Below are 17,305 nucleotides of genomic sequence, written 5' to 3'. Positions count from 1 at the left end.
AGAGTCAGTGACTCTAGCCCATTTCTAGAGTCCGCTCCACCGTATGTTGTAGTCCATTGTTTTTATTTGTCCATGGACAATAGGTCTTCTCCGATGTTATCCAGGGCAGTTGTGGCTCTGTTTTCTGACCAGAAGCCATATTGGTGGTCATGGAGGGCAACCTTTAGTTAACATATTTTGACTGATGTCTTATAACCTCCATTTTCATGATCTTTCTGGATTAGGTTAAATTGGAGATTGGCCAGTAGTGGTCACGACTTTCAAGCCAGCAGCTGGTTTATTTAACAGTGCGATGATAGTTCAAGGGGCCTAGTGCAGCTCTGCACAGAGAGATTGTGTTCATCAAGACTGTGAGTTCTGCATCATGAGATGGGCAGAATTGCTTTATACATGCCACTAGGCAGTGTTCCTGCAAGAATGTTAGAAGGTGTTGTCCCACTGGCTATTCTTCATATTACTTTGCTTATTGGGGAAACATTTGTGAAAGAACTCCATATCCGAGATGGGGCAGAATAAGATGAGATGGTAGTTCATGATTGACTCCAGATTTATCAAAGATATATCATCTCTAGCAAAGTATAATACAACCAAATAATCTATGCCACCAAATTGTTAAACCCTGAAAGAATGGGACCACCCATATATAATAGGAGCACAGGATGATTTCTGGTCTTTAGTTCAAATCCATATCCCAAACACAACAAGGATCTAGGGCAGGCACTGGATTTAAAAAATAGACACAACAGCCATCAAGGCGATAAAATAGTAGTAGCATAATGACTCACAGAGCAGTAAGAATGCATACCTACAGCCGAAATTACGGACAGTCCGATAACATGCACTCAGTTGTTACCGTAAGGCATTGGGAACGTTTCATGTGCTAGTGGGACATTGTGTCCTAAAACCTTAGCTCTATGCTTCATTTTAACTGCAAAAAATGAACGGCCTTCCTTTCAAACTGGGACTATGCTGAGCAGTGGGTTACTATGCTGAACATAACTTGGGTTTAGCAACTTGCAGGATTGACTTTTGGTCACAACCAGGATCTGTGTGCGAACTTGTTTAGAGGATTTAGCCTTACGGCTAGAGCGGTCGCCCTCGAAGCTGGTGAACCGGAATCGAGTCTCGGCAACGATGCTCAACATCCTGTGATTCTGTGAAAATCACTTTATCTCCCTGTGCCTAACAAAAATGAATGTGTCCTTGTGTAACGAAACTGGTGCTTTGTAAAGCGCTCTGATACCTGATGTCTCGGTTCTAGTTTGCGCTATATAAAACTCCCCCAAAAAAAAGAAAAATCTTTTGGTTTCATATCCTGAGCAGCTGTAAAAGAGTTTTCTCAGGTCCCCATTTTGTGAATAAAAATAGCTGTTTTGTTTCCATCGGGTGGAAAATAGCATGATTTTTCAAGAGGGAATGGGCAGTAGGAGGCCCGAACATTCTGTCCAGCTGGCTATTCGCATACTCAGACCCCTGCAAATAAATAATTGTTTTCTCCCTTGTCCGAAGCTCAAGTTAGATGGGGCACAAGCTCAGTGCTCCCTGCTGTTGGGTAGTAGTAACCTAAGCCTGTTGAGAGGTACACTGTGAAGCTGCAGGCCTAGAGAGTTTGGTTGCTTGTAGAGAAGCAGTTGTTTTTCATTGCCTAGGACCTGTTAGCTCAATGTACACCCAGGGCACCCATGCGTTCAATGACTAACAGCTCCAAAGGAAATGAAACCCCTATGAAGCAAGTGTTAATATATAGAAGCAAGCATTGGCCTTTGGGACCTATTGGCTTTGCCAGTGGTTTTAGCCCTGCGTCACAGCTTCCAAAATGCTTTACAACATGGGGAATATACAGAAAAATATTAGTGTACACTTTTGGCTTTCGTGATTTTGTAGGTGTGCACACCAAGAATGCACATGCTTAAAAAATTATGAGTTTTTTCTTTTTGCTTACCAATCCGAGTTGGGTTGATCACAAAAAATTAAGGAACGCAAGTGGGTGGGGCAAGCAACATGTAGGTTTGAACCATTGAGGGCGAGGAAGTTACTGGAGTAGGGAAGCAAAATGGAGGATCAGCAAAGCAACACAGGGGTGCTTGGTAGGCAGAATGGAGACAGAGCAGCATGGAGGAGATAGAAGTAAATGAACAAGAGAAAGTGTGACATGTAGTTAAAGTGCATGGGAGAATTGCTCAAAGGTTCGAAGCAGTATAAAAGTGAAAGCATACGTAAGAGTGGCTCGATGGATAAAGATCTGTAAAATAGAATTTTCATAATGTTATAAAAATAAATATACTGGGATAAGTGGGAAAACACAGAGAATGGGGTAAATGCATGCACTCTCATGGAGTGTTTTTAAAAAAAGAAAGAAAAAAAACATTATGGGAAAGTAGTCACTTGTGGAAGGATAAAAGGAATCAGTCCGAGAGACTGTAAACAAGCTATGGTACACATGGGGAACAAAGTGCTAGATGGATGGGCTAAAGCAAACAAAACCATTGAATAGAAGGCAACAAAATAAGAGCAACAAAACAAAAAGCCAATGGAAGCAGTGGGCAGAGTTGCTTTCCTGGTCAGCTGTCAACATGTCCCCAATAAGTCTTTTGCAAACAGATAGCTGTGCCACCCGGCAGGCTTCCACTAAACAAGCATCTGCAATAGGTCTCCCATTTACGTGAGTTTGAGCTATTGGCCTTTTAAATGACAATGCCTATTATTTAAGTTTGGGTTTTTAAAACATAAATAAAAGGCATTGTCATTTACAATGCCAATAGCTGAAACTCTCTCAAATGCGAGACCTATTGCATTCCAAATGCTTGACCCCCTCTTCTCCTGCAGTAAGTGAAACTCATTAAAGAAAATAGTGCTTACAGACTAAATAAGAGTACAGTGTAACAGCCGAACTGAAAGGGTCAGACCTCTTGGGAGGTTGCAAATGAAGACAAGGCGGTACTAAGGAGGGACTAACAAGCCTAATAATGAATCAGAAGCAAGCATTTACGAAGAACAATGAAACAAGCCAATGAAAATGTGGGCGGGGCTTCAAGTACATACTCCAATACATCATGGCTCTCAGAGTAGCACATGCGCTCCCCAGACTCGACCTAAAAACACTGAGGTTACCCACTTTCAGGTGTGCAGGCTGAGGCTCGTCACATTGACTTCCCTGTATGTTAACACTAGACAGCAGCCATCTTAGCATGGTGTTTGATACAGGGATCACGGAAGTGAAGTCTTGAATCCTTCAATCAGTGTGCTGTAATAACACGTGTTACCAAAGTGGATGATGGACGGAGCGTTTGAGAAAATCAACCCCCCCCTACCAGTCAACTGATCTGGGATTAATCCATCAACATTCTTTAGCTCACTCCACCACCCCAGTAATAACACGTGTGTTAGTGTGGCACTGAGCTAACAACATTATTATTTCCTGTTATTAAGGTTATGATATTGTTGCAGGAGTATTCTTTAATAACAACCTGAACTTTTCTCGACAGTCACACAACACACACAACTGTAGAAAGGAACACAAATGGCAACCTAGGTCTCAGGAGCACCCTAATAATAAAACCAGTGTTACGGTTACTAATACTTGTTTGTTTAAGCGAAACCCGGTGCAACGTTATGCCTCTCTTGTCGCCATTCACTATGCATTGTACATTCACATTGTATTTTCTGTGAAATGAGCTCCTACAACTTTAAAAACATTATCTCTGATCTAAACTCCACATTATCTCTGATCTAAACTCCCCGGTTATCATATCCATCACACCTCCGGTCAGTGCCTCATTTCTCCACGGCTCTGTGGTCTCTTGTTGCATAAAAGGGACCGCTGGCATTTAAGCATGCCCACTCCCTTGCCCTGGCACAACGGAAGCCAAGAAAGATCAAAACGCGAGCTGGCAAGCAATGCTGCATGAGTTATGTCAAGCTGCTTGTTCTCCCTTTTAAGATATAGACCAAACCTAAAATACGTTTCTGCAGCAGGGTTAAAAATAAATGGCTCTTCACCAGGGCGTCATGTTACTTCTAGTTGTCATGGTTGTACATGCCTGCATTTATTGTCCCAGAGTCCACTCAATCGACATGTTGGAACTAAATGAAATCCATTTATGCGACTCTGATCAATACAATCTTTGCAGGGAATCGGGTACAGTGGCACTCAGATGACATCAGGTGCCCTTTAACGCACCTGAGTACTTCCCTGAAAGTGACATAAAAGGAGCTTTGACATCTTTGCTAACTAATGTATAAATAGTGTTAAGAGTCAATATCGTATTATCCAGGGAAGCAGATTAATAAATGTTGGTTGATATCTGCCGTAATTGACCACCTACTTACGTAAACAAAAAGCAACATGTACTTTACTTAAGTTGTTGAATAACACTGTATGCAAATGATAATATAATATTATCGAATACACACTAGTGTAATCCTAACTGGCACCCAGGGAGATTACTCTTGTTATTCATCACACTTTTCATCCCTTACCATGATTCAACAATTTCTTGATAACCGAGAGCGATCCCTTGTGAGACGGTTCTCATTCGCCCTGCACCGCTTTGTGCCGCCTTTCACTAGGTTCACACTACGAATATATCCCAAAGATACATATTCTCGCCCAAAGTTTAATATCCTGAATGACTGCTTGGTGATCTGCTGTATCCCTCTTTGATCTCAAATGTGCATCCCTGTGGCAGCAATGTGAGTGACACCCTGAAGCTGATCAAAGGACCTCAGGGGAGCACTGAGCCTCAGAGACCAGTCTTACAAGACTTATCTCGCAGGTAAGTGCCTCTGCAAGGCCTGGGGTCTTCGATCGACCCCATTCACCTTTCGGTTGTTTTCCCGCCTTGCGAGCTGTCCGACTTTCTGCATAGGCCAGTCCACTTCTTGACAGCCTCCGCTGCACGGCATTAAAAAAAAAAAAAAACAATGGCGGACTGCATGCCGCATAAAAAAATGGTTCTTTGTAACTGTGAAGGCCCATCTTCCTCCATCATGAGCAACTGTTTTCTGTAAACCTTTCCTTCTTTCGACTATTGCTGTAACATGCTAATAGATTAACTCATGTGCCTTCCTTATTTTCCAAAGACGCAGGAGCATCAAACTGCAGCGCTGCAGCCCACGTGCCACCCCAATATGGTTCTCATATGCAGACCTCAACTATCCGAAGGCCCAGGGTTACCGCTCTCTAAATACAGAGCACAAGCTGAGCTTTTGTGCTCCAGATATAATCGCCTGCTTTCTTTACATTGAACATAGCTGATGTATGAAATTCCCTCTGTGCCCACACAGCTTTGCACATATTTTAACTCTTGCTTATTTTGCCTAACACCATAAGTAACCCTTTGGAAGTTTATGTGGAGCTTTATCTTTCAGGGATCTTGCTCGAATTTGATCCCAGCAAAAAAGTTATGTAAATGTAACGTGACTTCAAATCCTTTGCTACATTTTCTTTTTATTCAAAAAAACCCATACTCCAAAAGAGTCCACCTCATCATCCTTTTTGCGAAGAGTTTATCCTGAAATTGCATTGTTACGCCCACATTTGAAAATGTTGACTCTTGTTTTCACACCACCACACTTGTTTAAAAGCTCCTAGTAGTTTGTGGGTTCAGTGCAAATGCAAGAACCGTGCATTGCAGATTTCATCAACTGCGCTACCAAAGTGTTTCCACACGCACTCATGGCAGGAGTGGCTATGCTACGACAGAGAGCATCCCCCCCCCCCCCACCCCCCGCCTCAAAACTTGTATAAAACGATATTGAACCAGGTTTATTATCGTTTTATTTTTCAAATTCTATTAAGAGCCAGCGAGTTTTGGGGGTGGGGCCATCGCGGAGGTAGTGCAGTCACGAGAGGGAGCGGTAGGCACTGCACTAAGTGCGCATGTGGTTTGGACAGCCGTCTGACTGGTCAAACCCACATGCGCACTGAGCTGTCTCCAACCCCGGCTGCATTGCTGGGTTGGAGACAGCAAGCACAGGTTCCTAGTGTCCCGGGAGTGCAAATCATGGCACTCAGACCAATCCTGATGCTACTTTCAAGCATGAGAGCAGTGGCAGGATTGGCTGCAGGGGGACACTGGGAGCCTGTGCTAGTGAGGACATGGGGCAGGTAAGTTCTTTTTTTCCTCTTTTAATTTTTTTTTTTTTTGTTGTTGTTCATCCCCTTACCTCTCCGTCGTCTGTCATCAACCCCCATCTCCTCCCCGCCCTGCCACTCTGCCAACAGACCAGCCGCTACTGCCTCAGGGTGACTCCTGCTCCCTGCAAGCAAGCTCTACAGTGAGCATCATGGAAGCAGAAGGTTTAATAACATTCTATTACTAAACTTTTCGTCACTAGTAGGGCCTTATTTGGAGTTTGGCGGGTGGGATAATTCATCATCCGCCATATTACATGTGCCATAGGCTATAGTTCACTTGTAATACGGTGAGCGGGAAATCTGCCACTTTTGTGATCTATTATCTAACTCTAAATAATGACCTTAGATGCCAGCGGCCTGGTGCCAGGTACCAGGTGTAGTCCTCCTCATTTTAGTTTTTTTAAGCCTGGCAACCAAGTAGAGCAGCCAATCTTAAGCGTAAGAGTCCCACAGTGTGCAAAGGCAGTAAGCTAGAAAGGCGCAGGGATATGGTGAACAGGAAAAACTCTCCGCCAGGTTGACCATGTACCTGAGGCTCCACAACTGGGACTGACCTTTTAAACACTGGCTTCTAGGAAAGTCTTTGTACTCCTGGCTCCTTGTGACGTCACTGGTGCCCATGAGCTCTGTCTGTTTCCAGTTGAGAACATCTGCCTTGTGACAATCCTGCAAGGAGCGATGCGTGAACAAAAGAAGTACACAGTGGTTCAAATTGCATTATCTATGAGGGCATTTTCTATTTCCACATAACACCATGCAAGTGTGGCATTTGTAGTGTGTGCACGTTTGTGCCACTTGTGTGTGTTATATTATTGTAGTGGTTTTTTGTAAGGCTGATCTGTCTGAAACATTCTGGCTTCTTGGAGCTGACAACCAATTGTGGGCGACTACGTTGTGCATCATTTTTCGCATTGTAGAATAGCATGGACAAGGGACCAGTTGTCCAGGGTAGAACTGAGCATCTGGCCATATGTGAATCTTTAATGTTCTTTTTTTTATCTATTTGTCTGAGTACCACGATCATCAAGACATGCTACTTAATCCAGAATGCATATGTCTGTACCCTGGAAGGGCATACAATAGATTTATTGTAGAACCTTGGAGCGATGTTCGCAGTACCTGTGTAAACAGACAAACAGCTTTGTTCTGTCCCCAGTCCGTGAGTTAAAATGTAATAGTTTAAAATAATGAAGGGAACGTGTGTGGTCTCAGGGTTACAGAATCCTAAATTAAAGGGGTGGTTTGGCTCGATTCACCTTAAAGTGGAGGTGCAATGCAGAAGGAGGACTCTTTTCAATCAATCAATCATCAGTCAGGATTTATAAAGTGCAGCTAATCACCCGCAAGGGTATCCAGGCGCTGTTTGTGATGATGAATGGTGCTCAGCTGTAATGACAGCTGAAAATGAGGCAAAAAGAGGTTCAAAGATTAATTCTGCATAAATTCAAACAAAGGATGAGAGTGGTCATATTGCAGGAGCCCTATGGATAACTTTTAAAGCGTGTCTTCAGACCAGTTGACAAGATGTCCGTGGTTCAGTCATTTCTATATTACTAATTTTTGGAAGGAGTTCAATCATAACACTTAAGAAGCAGAAGCTCTTCTATGATGGCTCTAATCCTTGTGTGCAGACCCGGAAAAGCTGGATGTTTTCTCTAAAAGAGTATTGTACTGAAGAACTAGAAATAAGTATATTGCTTAGTAGTTGGGACCTTCACAAACTTTATGTAAAAGGACAGAGATCCAACAGCTCAGAGTGGCAAGAATGAAGCTGTTTCCGATTAAATATTTGATCAGAAATGTCATATTAAGTGTTTTTGTACAGGCTTAACGTGGCCTAGAAATGGGTCATCTGGGCGCTTGGGTGGTAAGAGGAAGAAAGAATAAATAAAATGACAGGCTTTTGTGAATGACTTTTCCACTGGTTGGATTCTTTTCTGGGTATCTATTTTACAATTCTGTGTAGCACATAATTTTGAAATGTATTCTGTGTTCCCCAAGAAACCACAAAAGGACATTGAAGGTTGTCCAGTGTCAAGCATGTAGTCTTGAATGTTGATTCTATTTCACAAAGATGCCTCAAGGTCCCCTTGATCTCTAAATATTCTAGCTCATGTGTTTACCACCAGGGCAGGAAAGTCCACCGCAGAAAATACAGGGCTGTTTCTTGTTGGAATTATAAGACCTGTAGTGCTTAATTTGAGCCAGTGATTTCTGGTGCTCCACACCGGTACTTAATTGTCAACACTGGCACTTATGACAGACTGCCACGTGGGGGCGCTGTTTGTCTGATTTAGACATGAGCACAACAATAGTTGTTTACTAATTAAATATATATATATATTTTAAATGGCTTACTTGCCGTCCAACCTATTCTTCTAGCTTTTGGAGCCTGAAATAGTTTGGATTGTCACACTTGTAGGAGCGTGATGATTAGTAGTTGTATTGGTACAGTAATTTGTAGTGCTGGCAAAGGCAATGGATGGTGCAAGCTGCAGTAGGCTCCTGACGTGGACCCTGGCACATACGTTTTTTACAAATTAAGCACTGATGTGGTACATTTTCGTTGATTAAGCACCTTACAAAACGCAACTGTGTTTAAACAGGGAGAGTAATTTGGACTTTGTGGCTTCAAATAACTCATTATAAGACTTTGAAAATTGACAACTTGGCTTAAATTGGGAAAGGAATTTTCATTCCAACCACAGTCTGTTTTGCGAATGGAATAATTAAAGGGTTGCTTCTGTCAGAGCCAGTCTGAATGGCAACTGGAGCGTGGCAAAAAAAACTACACGAGAACGCGTATGGGAAGCTTATACCAGGCAGTGGAAAAGCTTCTTTGATGACCTGATTTTTTTTTTTTTTTACGGTTTAGGTATAGAGTGTTTTTAAAACCTCTATTCAGCAGGTCTTGTAAAAATGGTGGAATTTAGCATTTGTAGCTGTTTGTTGCGATAGTACTCAAGTATTATCCTAATTCTCCAAACTACCCTACAACAGATGTACAAGCTAAAATTCTTGATCATTCATGGTGTGAATATTCTAAAATTGTTTTTTTTTTTTTTTTAATTTTGCCTGTTCGCCATTTTTTGCTGTATTGATTTGAAGGCGGAGTCAACTTCCTGCACTGCAGTTTCTGAAATGGGTGAAATGTTTTTCAGGTGTGGGCGGGCCCTGCCTTTCTCTAGAAGGGGTGGAATTATGCCTTCTTCAGAGAGGGGCCGACCACTGCAAATTTATTAAGCTCAAATGGTCTGAGTTGTATTTATTTTTCCGGTTATCAGGAGACCTTGTTATTTCTGTTTAGAAAATGTATATTTTATTTATTTTATTTTGGCGGTTTTGTATAGCGCGAACAAGACCCTTGCGGGTATCAGAGTGCTTTACAGAGCAAATATAGGTAATGGCATATACATACATATACATATAAATACAGTGAATTATGTGAATACAGTACTGGGAACAATTAGAGATTAGCGCATAACTACAGGAGTGTATAGGACAAGTTCAAGTGAATTTGGACAAGACATGAGAAAGCAAGACAATATTTAAATTTTAACATGAGAGCTGCATATTACAATTTAGCATGCGGTCAATGGCAGCAAACTGTAAAATGTGTATGTGCAATATATGTTCATATGACGTATGATTGTGTTTATACATAGTTGTAGAAGTATTTTTCTGAGGTTGAAGTGAAACTAAAAATGTATGTGAGAAGTGTGTACCTGGCTGTTCTTTGGCAGTGTTACTCACTGGGCCAGGCACGCGCGTGCACCTGCCCTCGCTGCCTCAGCCTCACATTAAACAAACAGGCCGGTCCTGAATCGAGGTGACGCCCAGTGAAATGAGCATACTGCAGCTCGTAACTTGTTCAGACCTCATTAGTGCAGACGGGTGTTCCCGCCGCTGTGGTTGTCTGGTTCCAGGTAGGCCCTGCCCGCGCGCCGGACTGGGGCTTTAACAAAGGCGCCTGCACCACAAGGTGAGCCCAGGCAGCCGAGGAGAGGAAAAGGAATGAACATGAGGTCCTGGAAGTTAAAGAAAAGACTAATGAAGCGAAGAAACCTCTTTCAAAAGAGCACGGTGAGTGGATGGAAGAACAGACGTGCCCTATCTGGATTCGGCGTTAGCAATCCAGTAATGAGACCCGGGCTGTCTTTGTTGAGGGCTGATTTTGTCACGTGGTTTGGTCTTTTATTGACAGCTTGTCAATATCCTCGTCTAATGTTGACACCGGAGGTGAGCAGCACTAAATGTGTCTCACCTGTGAGAAGCGACCCGATAATGTTTATCGAAAGCCTTTTACCTGCAGCACATTGGCATTTAAAGATTATATCTGTGCAGACGGCTTAAAAGAAAACTTGAATAGACAAGGAATATGTTGTACAAGATTCAGCAAGCCAATTTACAAGTAATTCGATAGTTTCTCGGGTTGCTAAAACCGCAAACCCTTTGCGCTAAAGAATTTAACACTTTGGCTGTCCTACTGCTGTTTTGCAGAAAGTCATATAGGTTTTTGCGATGTGTTGTAGGAATGAAGCAAGGCAAGCCTACTTCCAAAAATCGGATTTAGCATGATTGAGAAGAAAGTTCGGTGTACCATAAAAGTGCATTTCTACCTGCCAGAAGATCTCTTACAGCGTTTTGCAGATGTGTCAAGATTCAGCAGTCGTTGTTCTTGTTTTACAGAAGTACGAAACGTGGTAAAACATATGAAGCATGGAACTGAAACAGAACTTATAGTAGTATTACTGTTTTGAGAAGCGTTCGTGGCATACTGCTGTTTTCTAAATGTTGGGAAGCCCTTCTGCACTGCTCTGGGCGTCGCAGTCACTATATATAGATTGCTTGCCTTATTAGTAACTGATATGACACTTTTTGCTGGTCATAATTGCACGAATATTTTCAACTGCAGACGTCCAAGCATGCACGTATGAACAACTTTCTTAATGTTTAACAGAATGTGGACATGATACATTTGTGAATGTGCAACTCTTGCGAACAAAAGTGTGCATTTACTGTTAGAGCTATGCGTACATTTCTAGGCATGCACTGTGCTTGTGACTTGCAGCATTCGCAGTAAGGCCTAGGATCTGCCCAGGCCAGACTAGGAAGCCCTCCTCTCCAACCCTGTGATTGGTTGTTGTTCATGCATTTTGTTACTATATAGATTTTTCATCTGCTTGGATATGGAAAGCAATGAGTTTAGCCCATTTTGTTAGCAAGTACCAGACCCCATAAATTCCACCTTAATTAAGCCATCCCATGTTTTTAGGGTGAGTTTCCCACTCACGCCCTCCACCTGCACGATGGTGGAACTATGTAGAACAACCCCAGCTTGAATGTACTTATTCTGCTAGTTGAGTTGTTGTGTAGCACGCCCTGTGCAGGAACCCAACATTGAATCCAACTGGTACCCACCCAAAATAAAAGCAACCCTTATGCTTTCTATGGACTATATCGCATGACATGTAGAGCAGGGCGGAGAACATGTGGTAAGCTGACGCGTTGACAAGTAACTGCTTGCCAGTCTTCATTTAAATAGTTTGTTTACTTTTCCAACCGCTTTCGAGCGAAAAATTAAATACCAATCTATTGACACCTAATCAGTAGTTTGTGCACTGCATAGACTGCAACTGCGTACTCATCTGCTTTTCATGTTTCATACCCCATAAATATGTCAGCCGTGCTCCATATCGGGCCCCGTCTGTCTTTAATTATTGACGGGAGCGTTTTCTGAAGTAGTGTAGATGTTTTAATGGTGGGTGTGGACTATCCTGCCCGCTGTCACACGTGTAGAGCCTGTGTTTAGGTGCCGAGGTAGTGTGTGAGAAAGGAATGCACATAAATGCATGTCGGGATGCGCGTCTGCACGCCTTCGCTGGTACGCAAGCAAGAGCCTTCTAAGATGGCCGCTACTGGTGGAAGTGGAAGCCCTAGAACTTGACTTCCCAATCCCCGGATTGGGCTATTGAATGCTCTTGCTGGCAGATCTAGTTGTCACCAGGGACCAGCTGCTTGCAGCCACATGGATCAAGCTATGCCTGTTTGTTTAATTGTAAAGCATTTAAGTCCTGCACAAGTAATTCATTTTCTTTTTGCAAATCAAAAAATGAGTGAGAGGATGCCTATACAGGATACACAGCCAGTGGTGCTGAAGAGAGAAAGGATCCAGTAAGCATACTTAATCCAAAATAAAAACATAGGCATACAGCCAAGCATGCAATTCATGCAGAGCATAATTGAAAAGGCATGTTTAAAGTGCCTGGATGCTAGTCTTACATTCAGTCTAGGCTCTAGCTTTCACACAACCTGCAGGACGTCCTTCCTACAGGATTAAATGGAGCAATGGGGTTACCCACAACACAGTCCTCCAAAGCCACCTCTCATACCCCACTGGGAAGAACAAGTTTTCCAAGGTGCATGCTGCCCCGCGCCTTTGGCTCACAAATGAGGGGAGCTGTGTGTGGCCTTCCCAGCCAATGATAAAGACCGTTTTAGGGAATCGGGGCTCCCAAGTTGTGATGCAGCAATACACCTTTCTAGTGGAACACAGATTTCCATAATTCTAGACCAACAGCTCCATATGATAGACTTCTGTATCTTAGGAGGGATTAGAGGTTGACACATGTTTCATCTCACACACCACCTGTACGTTTTGCTGTGAATTGCGGTCACACATCCCTTTATATATCTTTTTTTCTGGGGAAAAGGTGACAAAGGTGACCCTTTTCAATCAAACATTACTGTTTTCCAGAATCTCAGGATGAAAAGAAGGGCGATGTTAGAGAGTGCCCCAAAAAGAGAACAGCACATTGTGAAAAGATTAATAAGATGTTAACAGTAAGGTAGTGCCCTACGAGAATAAAAAGTAAGCATGCACCAAGAAAACCTCTCACAAAATGTTCAAGTACAGAAGCAAAAAGATGCAACAAAAAATGTAAAGCAAGCACTATGAAAGCAAATTCCAAAAACAAGCTGACACTTGTCAAGCAGAGAATCCCAAGTATAATAGAAACAAGGGATTGGTGTGCAATGGGATATAGAACCACAAACTTTGAGATACAAGGAACTGAGTTTCAGCTATTCTCTTATAGTACCAGTGCTGAAGATGTCTTTGGAAACCCAAAAATACTTCTCACAAACTTGAATTAAGATAGGCCCATAGAAAATACTTCATGCAAAGGACCTTGTATGTCAGGAAGTTCTCCCTCCAACATGTGTAGCTAAAGAGTAAGTCTTTTCCTTGCCATTCTCAACTAGCCAAACACCTTGGTAAAAGAAAGAACAAGTATTGCTTCTGTTCTTTTAAGATTTTTTTTTTCTTCGTAAATTTATATAGCGCAAACTTGACCCGAAGGTATCAAGTATCAGCAGGCTTTACATGAGCACCAGTTGCATTACACAAAGACACATTCTTTCTTTTTATTACGCATGGGGAGATTAAGTGATTTGCCCAGAATCACTGGATGCTGAGCGTCATTGCAGAGACTCAAACCCGGTTCTCCAGATTTGAGATCGACCGCCCAACCATCAGGCTAACTCCTCTCCCCAAGATGGCTGCACCCACATAATGTGAAGAGAGGGCAGATCTATAGGAAGAACCACTGAGCGCTGTAAGATAAGGAAGCCACCAATCTTCTTTCCTTAGTCTGAAATGGAACAATGGAGATTGCGGTTTTGTTCGGAACAGCGGAGTTTCTGCGTTTTTGTGGCAGTGGTGTAAAATGTGCTTATCCAATTGTCTGAGTGCAGAACAGCTCTAGATTTCACAGCTGGTGCTACAAGGTCCCCCTTCCCTCATACACATACCAGAGGACCCAAAGTTGAACTGCTGATTGGTAAAATTCTTGACATTAGTGGCCAGCTCACTGAGAAAGGGACGTATGGCTAAAACAACCCACAGCAAACCTAAAGCACTTTTGAGGAAATCACTGAATCCACCTACATTTTGTGCCCCCTTAGGCCCAAGAGTATAACAACACAAAACAAATTTTAGTGGAAAATGGGTTCCCCATCGATGGCCACTCCTCCAAAGACGTAATTTTGAATTGAGTTTTGAGTTCAAATTGTCCAACGGTTTACATCTACCTAAACAACATTTTAAACATTTTTAAGAATATTTTAATGCTGTTATGCAGTGATTTTAAGAAACTATGCTAGTAAAATAAACTTGGAATTTAAATTCCCTCATACACATGCAATTTCATCGAAGATGAAAGATGAGAGGTGTCTTGCCGAAAGAAATAAAATACCCCTAATGACATCCATTCTTGCACCGGCAATAAATACATTTCTCGCCAAAAGAATAATTGTTGATGAAGGGCAACCTGTCCAAGGATGATCTCTGTATCGTTTAAAGATGCTAGTGTGTCTATCTCCTTCCTGTCATCTGGCTGAGACACCCCATCATCAGACCCATACTCTGATAACGGCCACACGAGCCCTGACTGAGGTAATGACAGCAACTGAAGTGTGTCCACAGTACAAAGGTGCTTCTAATGTTGTAAGCTAGTTATTCAGATGTTGGTCCAAAGAAACAGACCATGCCTCTTTGCCGCTAACTTTGATTGGCATGTTTGATCAGTACAAGCTGCCATTTTTGGGATATTCCATCATGACCCAGAAAGTGAAGGAACAGTTAGCAATCCCTATAGCACCCTTTTGATAACTTATTTTGTTTTGGTGCCATTCCTTAAGATTGCATCTTGAATGACTGGTCCCTCATAAATGCTGCAGCAAATAGTTGGGCCATCCCTAAAAAAGGTTTTGAGATTTCAAGACCCCAAGACTCTGAGAGTTGGCCTGCCCAAGAAACGTGGCATTTTATGTGTATGTCTATTAACAAATGTTCCTCAAGTACATTGTTTAGAGCTCTTGCTGTAACAATGCTCCCTTCATCTGGAAGGTCATGCAGTAAATCCAACTCAGACCCATGCTTGGAGAGGCAATCAGAGGGTATTCACCTGTTACAACGCATTTTTTACAACGCACTACCACTACAACGCAGGCATTACAACGCATACCATTACAACGCATAGCGCTGGGGGGCGCTCTAGGATAAGAGGTAAGTTTAATTTACTATCCAACACCTTCCCTAGGGTCCACGGGGACTGGAGTTAGAATAGTAAATTATACTTACCACTATCCAGCACCCCAAAGCGCTATGCGTTGTAGTGGTATGCGTTGTGAATACCGCGTTGTAATGGTATGCGGAGTAAAAGTATGCGTTGTAACGTCATACATCCCAATCAGAGCTAGGAAGCTGCTATTTGTATGTTTATATGCAAGAGTACAAGCCCAGAGCAGAGGTGGCTGTGGTTGGCCATTTCAAAGGTTACTGTAAATAACAACTCAGATGAGCAGAAGAGATAACAACATCTAAACGGCATCAATGTTTTTAAACAGGAAAAGGACTGAAATATCATCCATATTATACATATACAGGATGCGGATCCTCTATGAGAAAATCAAAACAAAGTGCTTCTATGTCAACAGTGAATTATAAACACGAAAAACTCCCAGTGACCTAGCCTCTCCAATTACGTAATCTCTTTATTATATCCTTGTTGTTAGATTTCCACTGGAAAGTGAGAGGATACACAAAACCTTAAATCAAATGCATAAAATCTGTGCGGTACGCCGCATTCCCCATGTCGTACAGCTGATTCAAGCAATTCTTCTATTTTGGATTCAGACCCAAGAGATGGAAGCACTTCAAATGATGATGGTGGGCATGTGGCTCAATGAAGAGCACAATCATGAGAGTTACCAACATTATTCAGACATTAAGACATTCACTTGCGGTCACTCATTAGGGAGCCAGTGATGGCCGAATATGTACAAAATGAACCGTCTGTAGGTTTACTTGTAAACAAGTGATCCCTTGGCTTCAAATGTGTTATTTCCTGCTTCCCATAACACAAAGCTGAATATACTGGGGCTCCCAGGGAAGTGCTTTAAGTGTCCTTAACTTGATTTTTAGTGCACGGTGCACCTCGTCAGGACATCCCCCTGCAGTTTAGTTTTTTTCTGTCTGTGTTCTTTAGTTCAATGAGTCCTATGTGACCTGAAGCAGCCAGCATTGCTTTTCCTTGATCCATGAGTATAAGTGTGCTTGAGGTGGACAAAGATACTTCAACATCTAGAAGTTCCATTACCGGGCCACGCCAGCAGGTGAGAATGGGACAAGTCTCTCTCCTGAAATCCCCTTTTACCCTCATTATTCCTCAAATTTGTGCTGGCTGATTTTTCTTCTACTGGCCATTAATGGGAACATTTAGAACGTTGGTTAATCACAACATCCCTACCCACCAGTATGTCAAAAAACTTCCAGCTTTAACTCTGGTATGATTGGTTGCCTACCACATAAAAACCTGGAGGATAAACCATTCCTGACATGAACCTCTCCAACAAAATTTGAATTGCTGACCACTCCACGTGGGAATTTAGGAACAGTTCACAAAAAGTATAATTCGGTATCGGAAACCATATTACTATTTCAAAATAAGGGTGCAAATCTCAAAGGATATTCAAAATCACCTCTTGCTTGTTCAAGGTAGTTGTCCCTCCTGCAGCCTATCTCACTGCCTGGTAGACGGACATTACATCCAGAATGTATTTAACCTGCTGTTGTTTCCATTAGATACCATATATAAGTTCACATAATCACCATTAGTGGCTGCTCTCACGGCAGAGTGGCGGGGCAGGAGTGGAGTGTGAGTTGGGGGCGGGGGACGGACGACAAAAATGAAGGAAAAAAAAACTTACCTTTTTACCTCTCTCCACACTTCTCCTTTCAGCTGAGGCTCCCAGACTCCATTGCGGCTAATCTCATTGCTTCTCTCATGCCTGAGAGAAATGCTGGGATTGTCCTGAGTGGGCTTGTTTTCTGCTCTAAAGGGGACTGGAAGCCTACGCCTGCTATTCTCTCCACCCGGCAATGCAGCGCGGGTTGTGGAGATGCAGGGTGCGCATGACGGTTTGGCCTTCCTGAAACAGCTGGCCAAACCGTCATGTGCACTGAGTGCAGTGCCTCCACTCCTCCTGTGACTGCACCCCCCAATTGCCCCACCCACAAGTAGCGCCAGGAAAGACCGGGCTTATTATCGCTTAATTTTTCAAATTTTAAGGCCGCTAGCAGGAGGCAACACTCCCAGGCCATAG

At 42.7% G+C, this 17,305-nt stretch overlaps 1 protein-coding gene across 3 annotated transcripts in view; it reads left to right on the top strand.

Moving 5' to 3' along the window:
- SH3PXD2A (SH3 and PX domains 2A) overlaps positions 1–17,305 on the top strand; it is an 842,113-nt gene that overhangs the window by 147,786 nt on the left and 677,022 nt on the right. Inside the window, exon 1 of one of the 3 annotated variants that reach the window (XM_086922730.1) lies at positions 10,023–10,222. The exons of the other annotated variants lie outside the window; for them this stretch is intronic. Within the exon in view, the coding sequence (XP_086778856.1) occupies positions 10,154–10,222 (69 nt within the window). The 5' untranslated portion in view covers positions 10,023–10,153. Of the gene's footprint in view, positions 1–10,022; positions 10,223–17,305 lie in introns of those variants that run through there. 3 annotated transcript variants of the gene reach the window in all.

Source organism: Lissotriton vulgaris, chromosome 5 (assembly GCF_964263255.1).
Source record: "Lissotriton vulgaris chromosome 5, aLisVul1.2, whole genome shotgun sequence".
Lineage (NCBI taxonomy): Eukaryota > Metazoa > Chordata > Amphibia > Caudata > Salamandridae > Lissotriton > Lissotriton vulgaris.
This window is presented reverse-complemented; position numbering and strand designations above follow the sequence as displayed.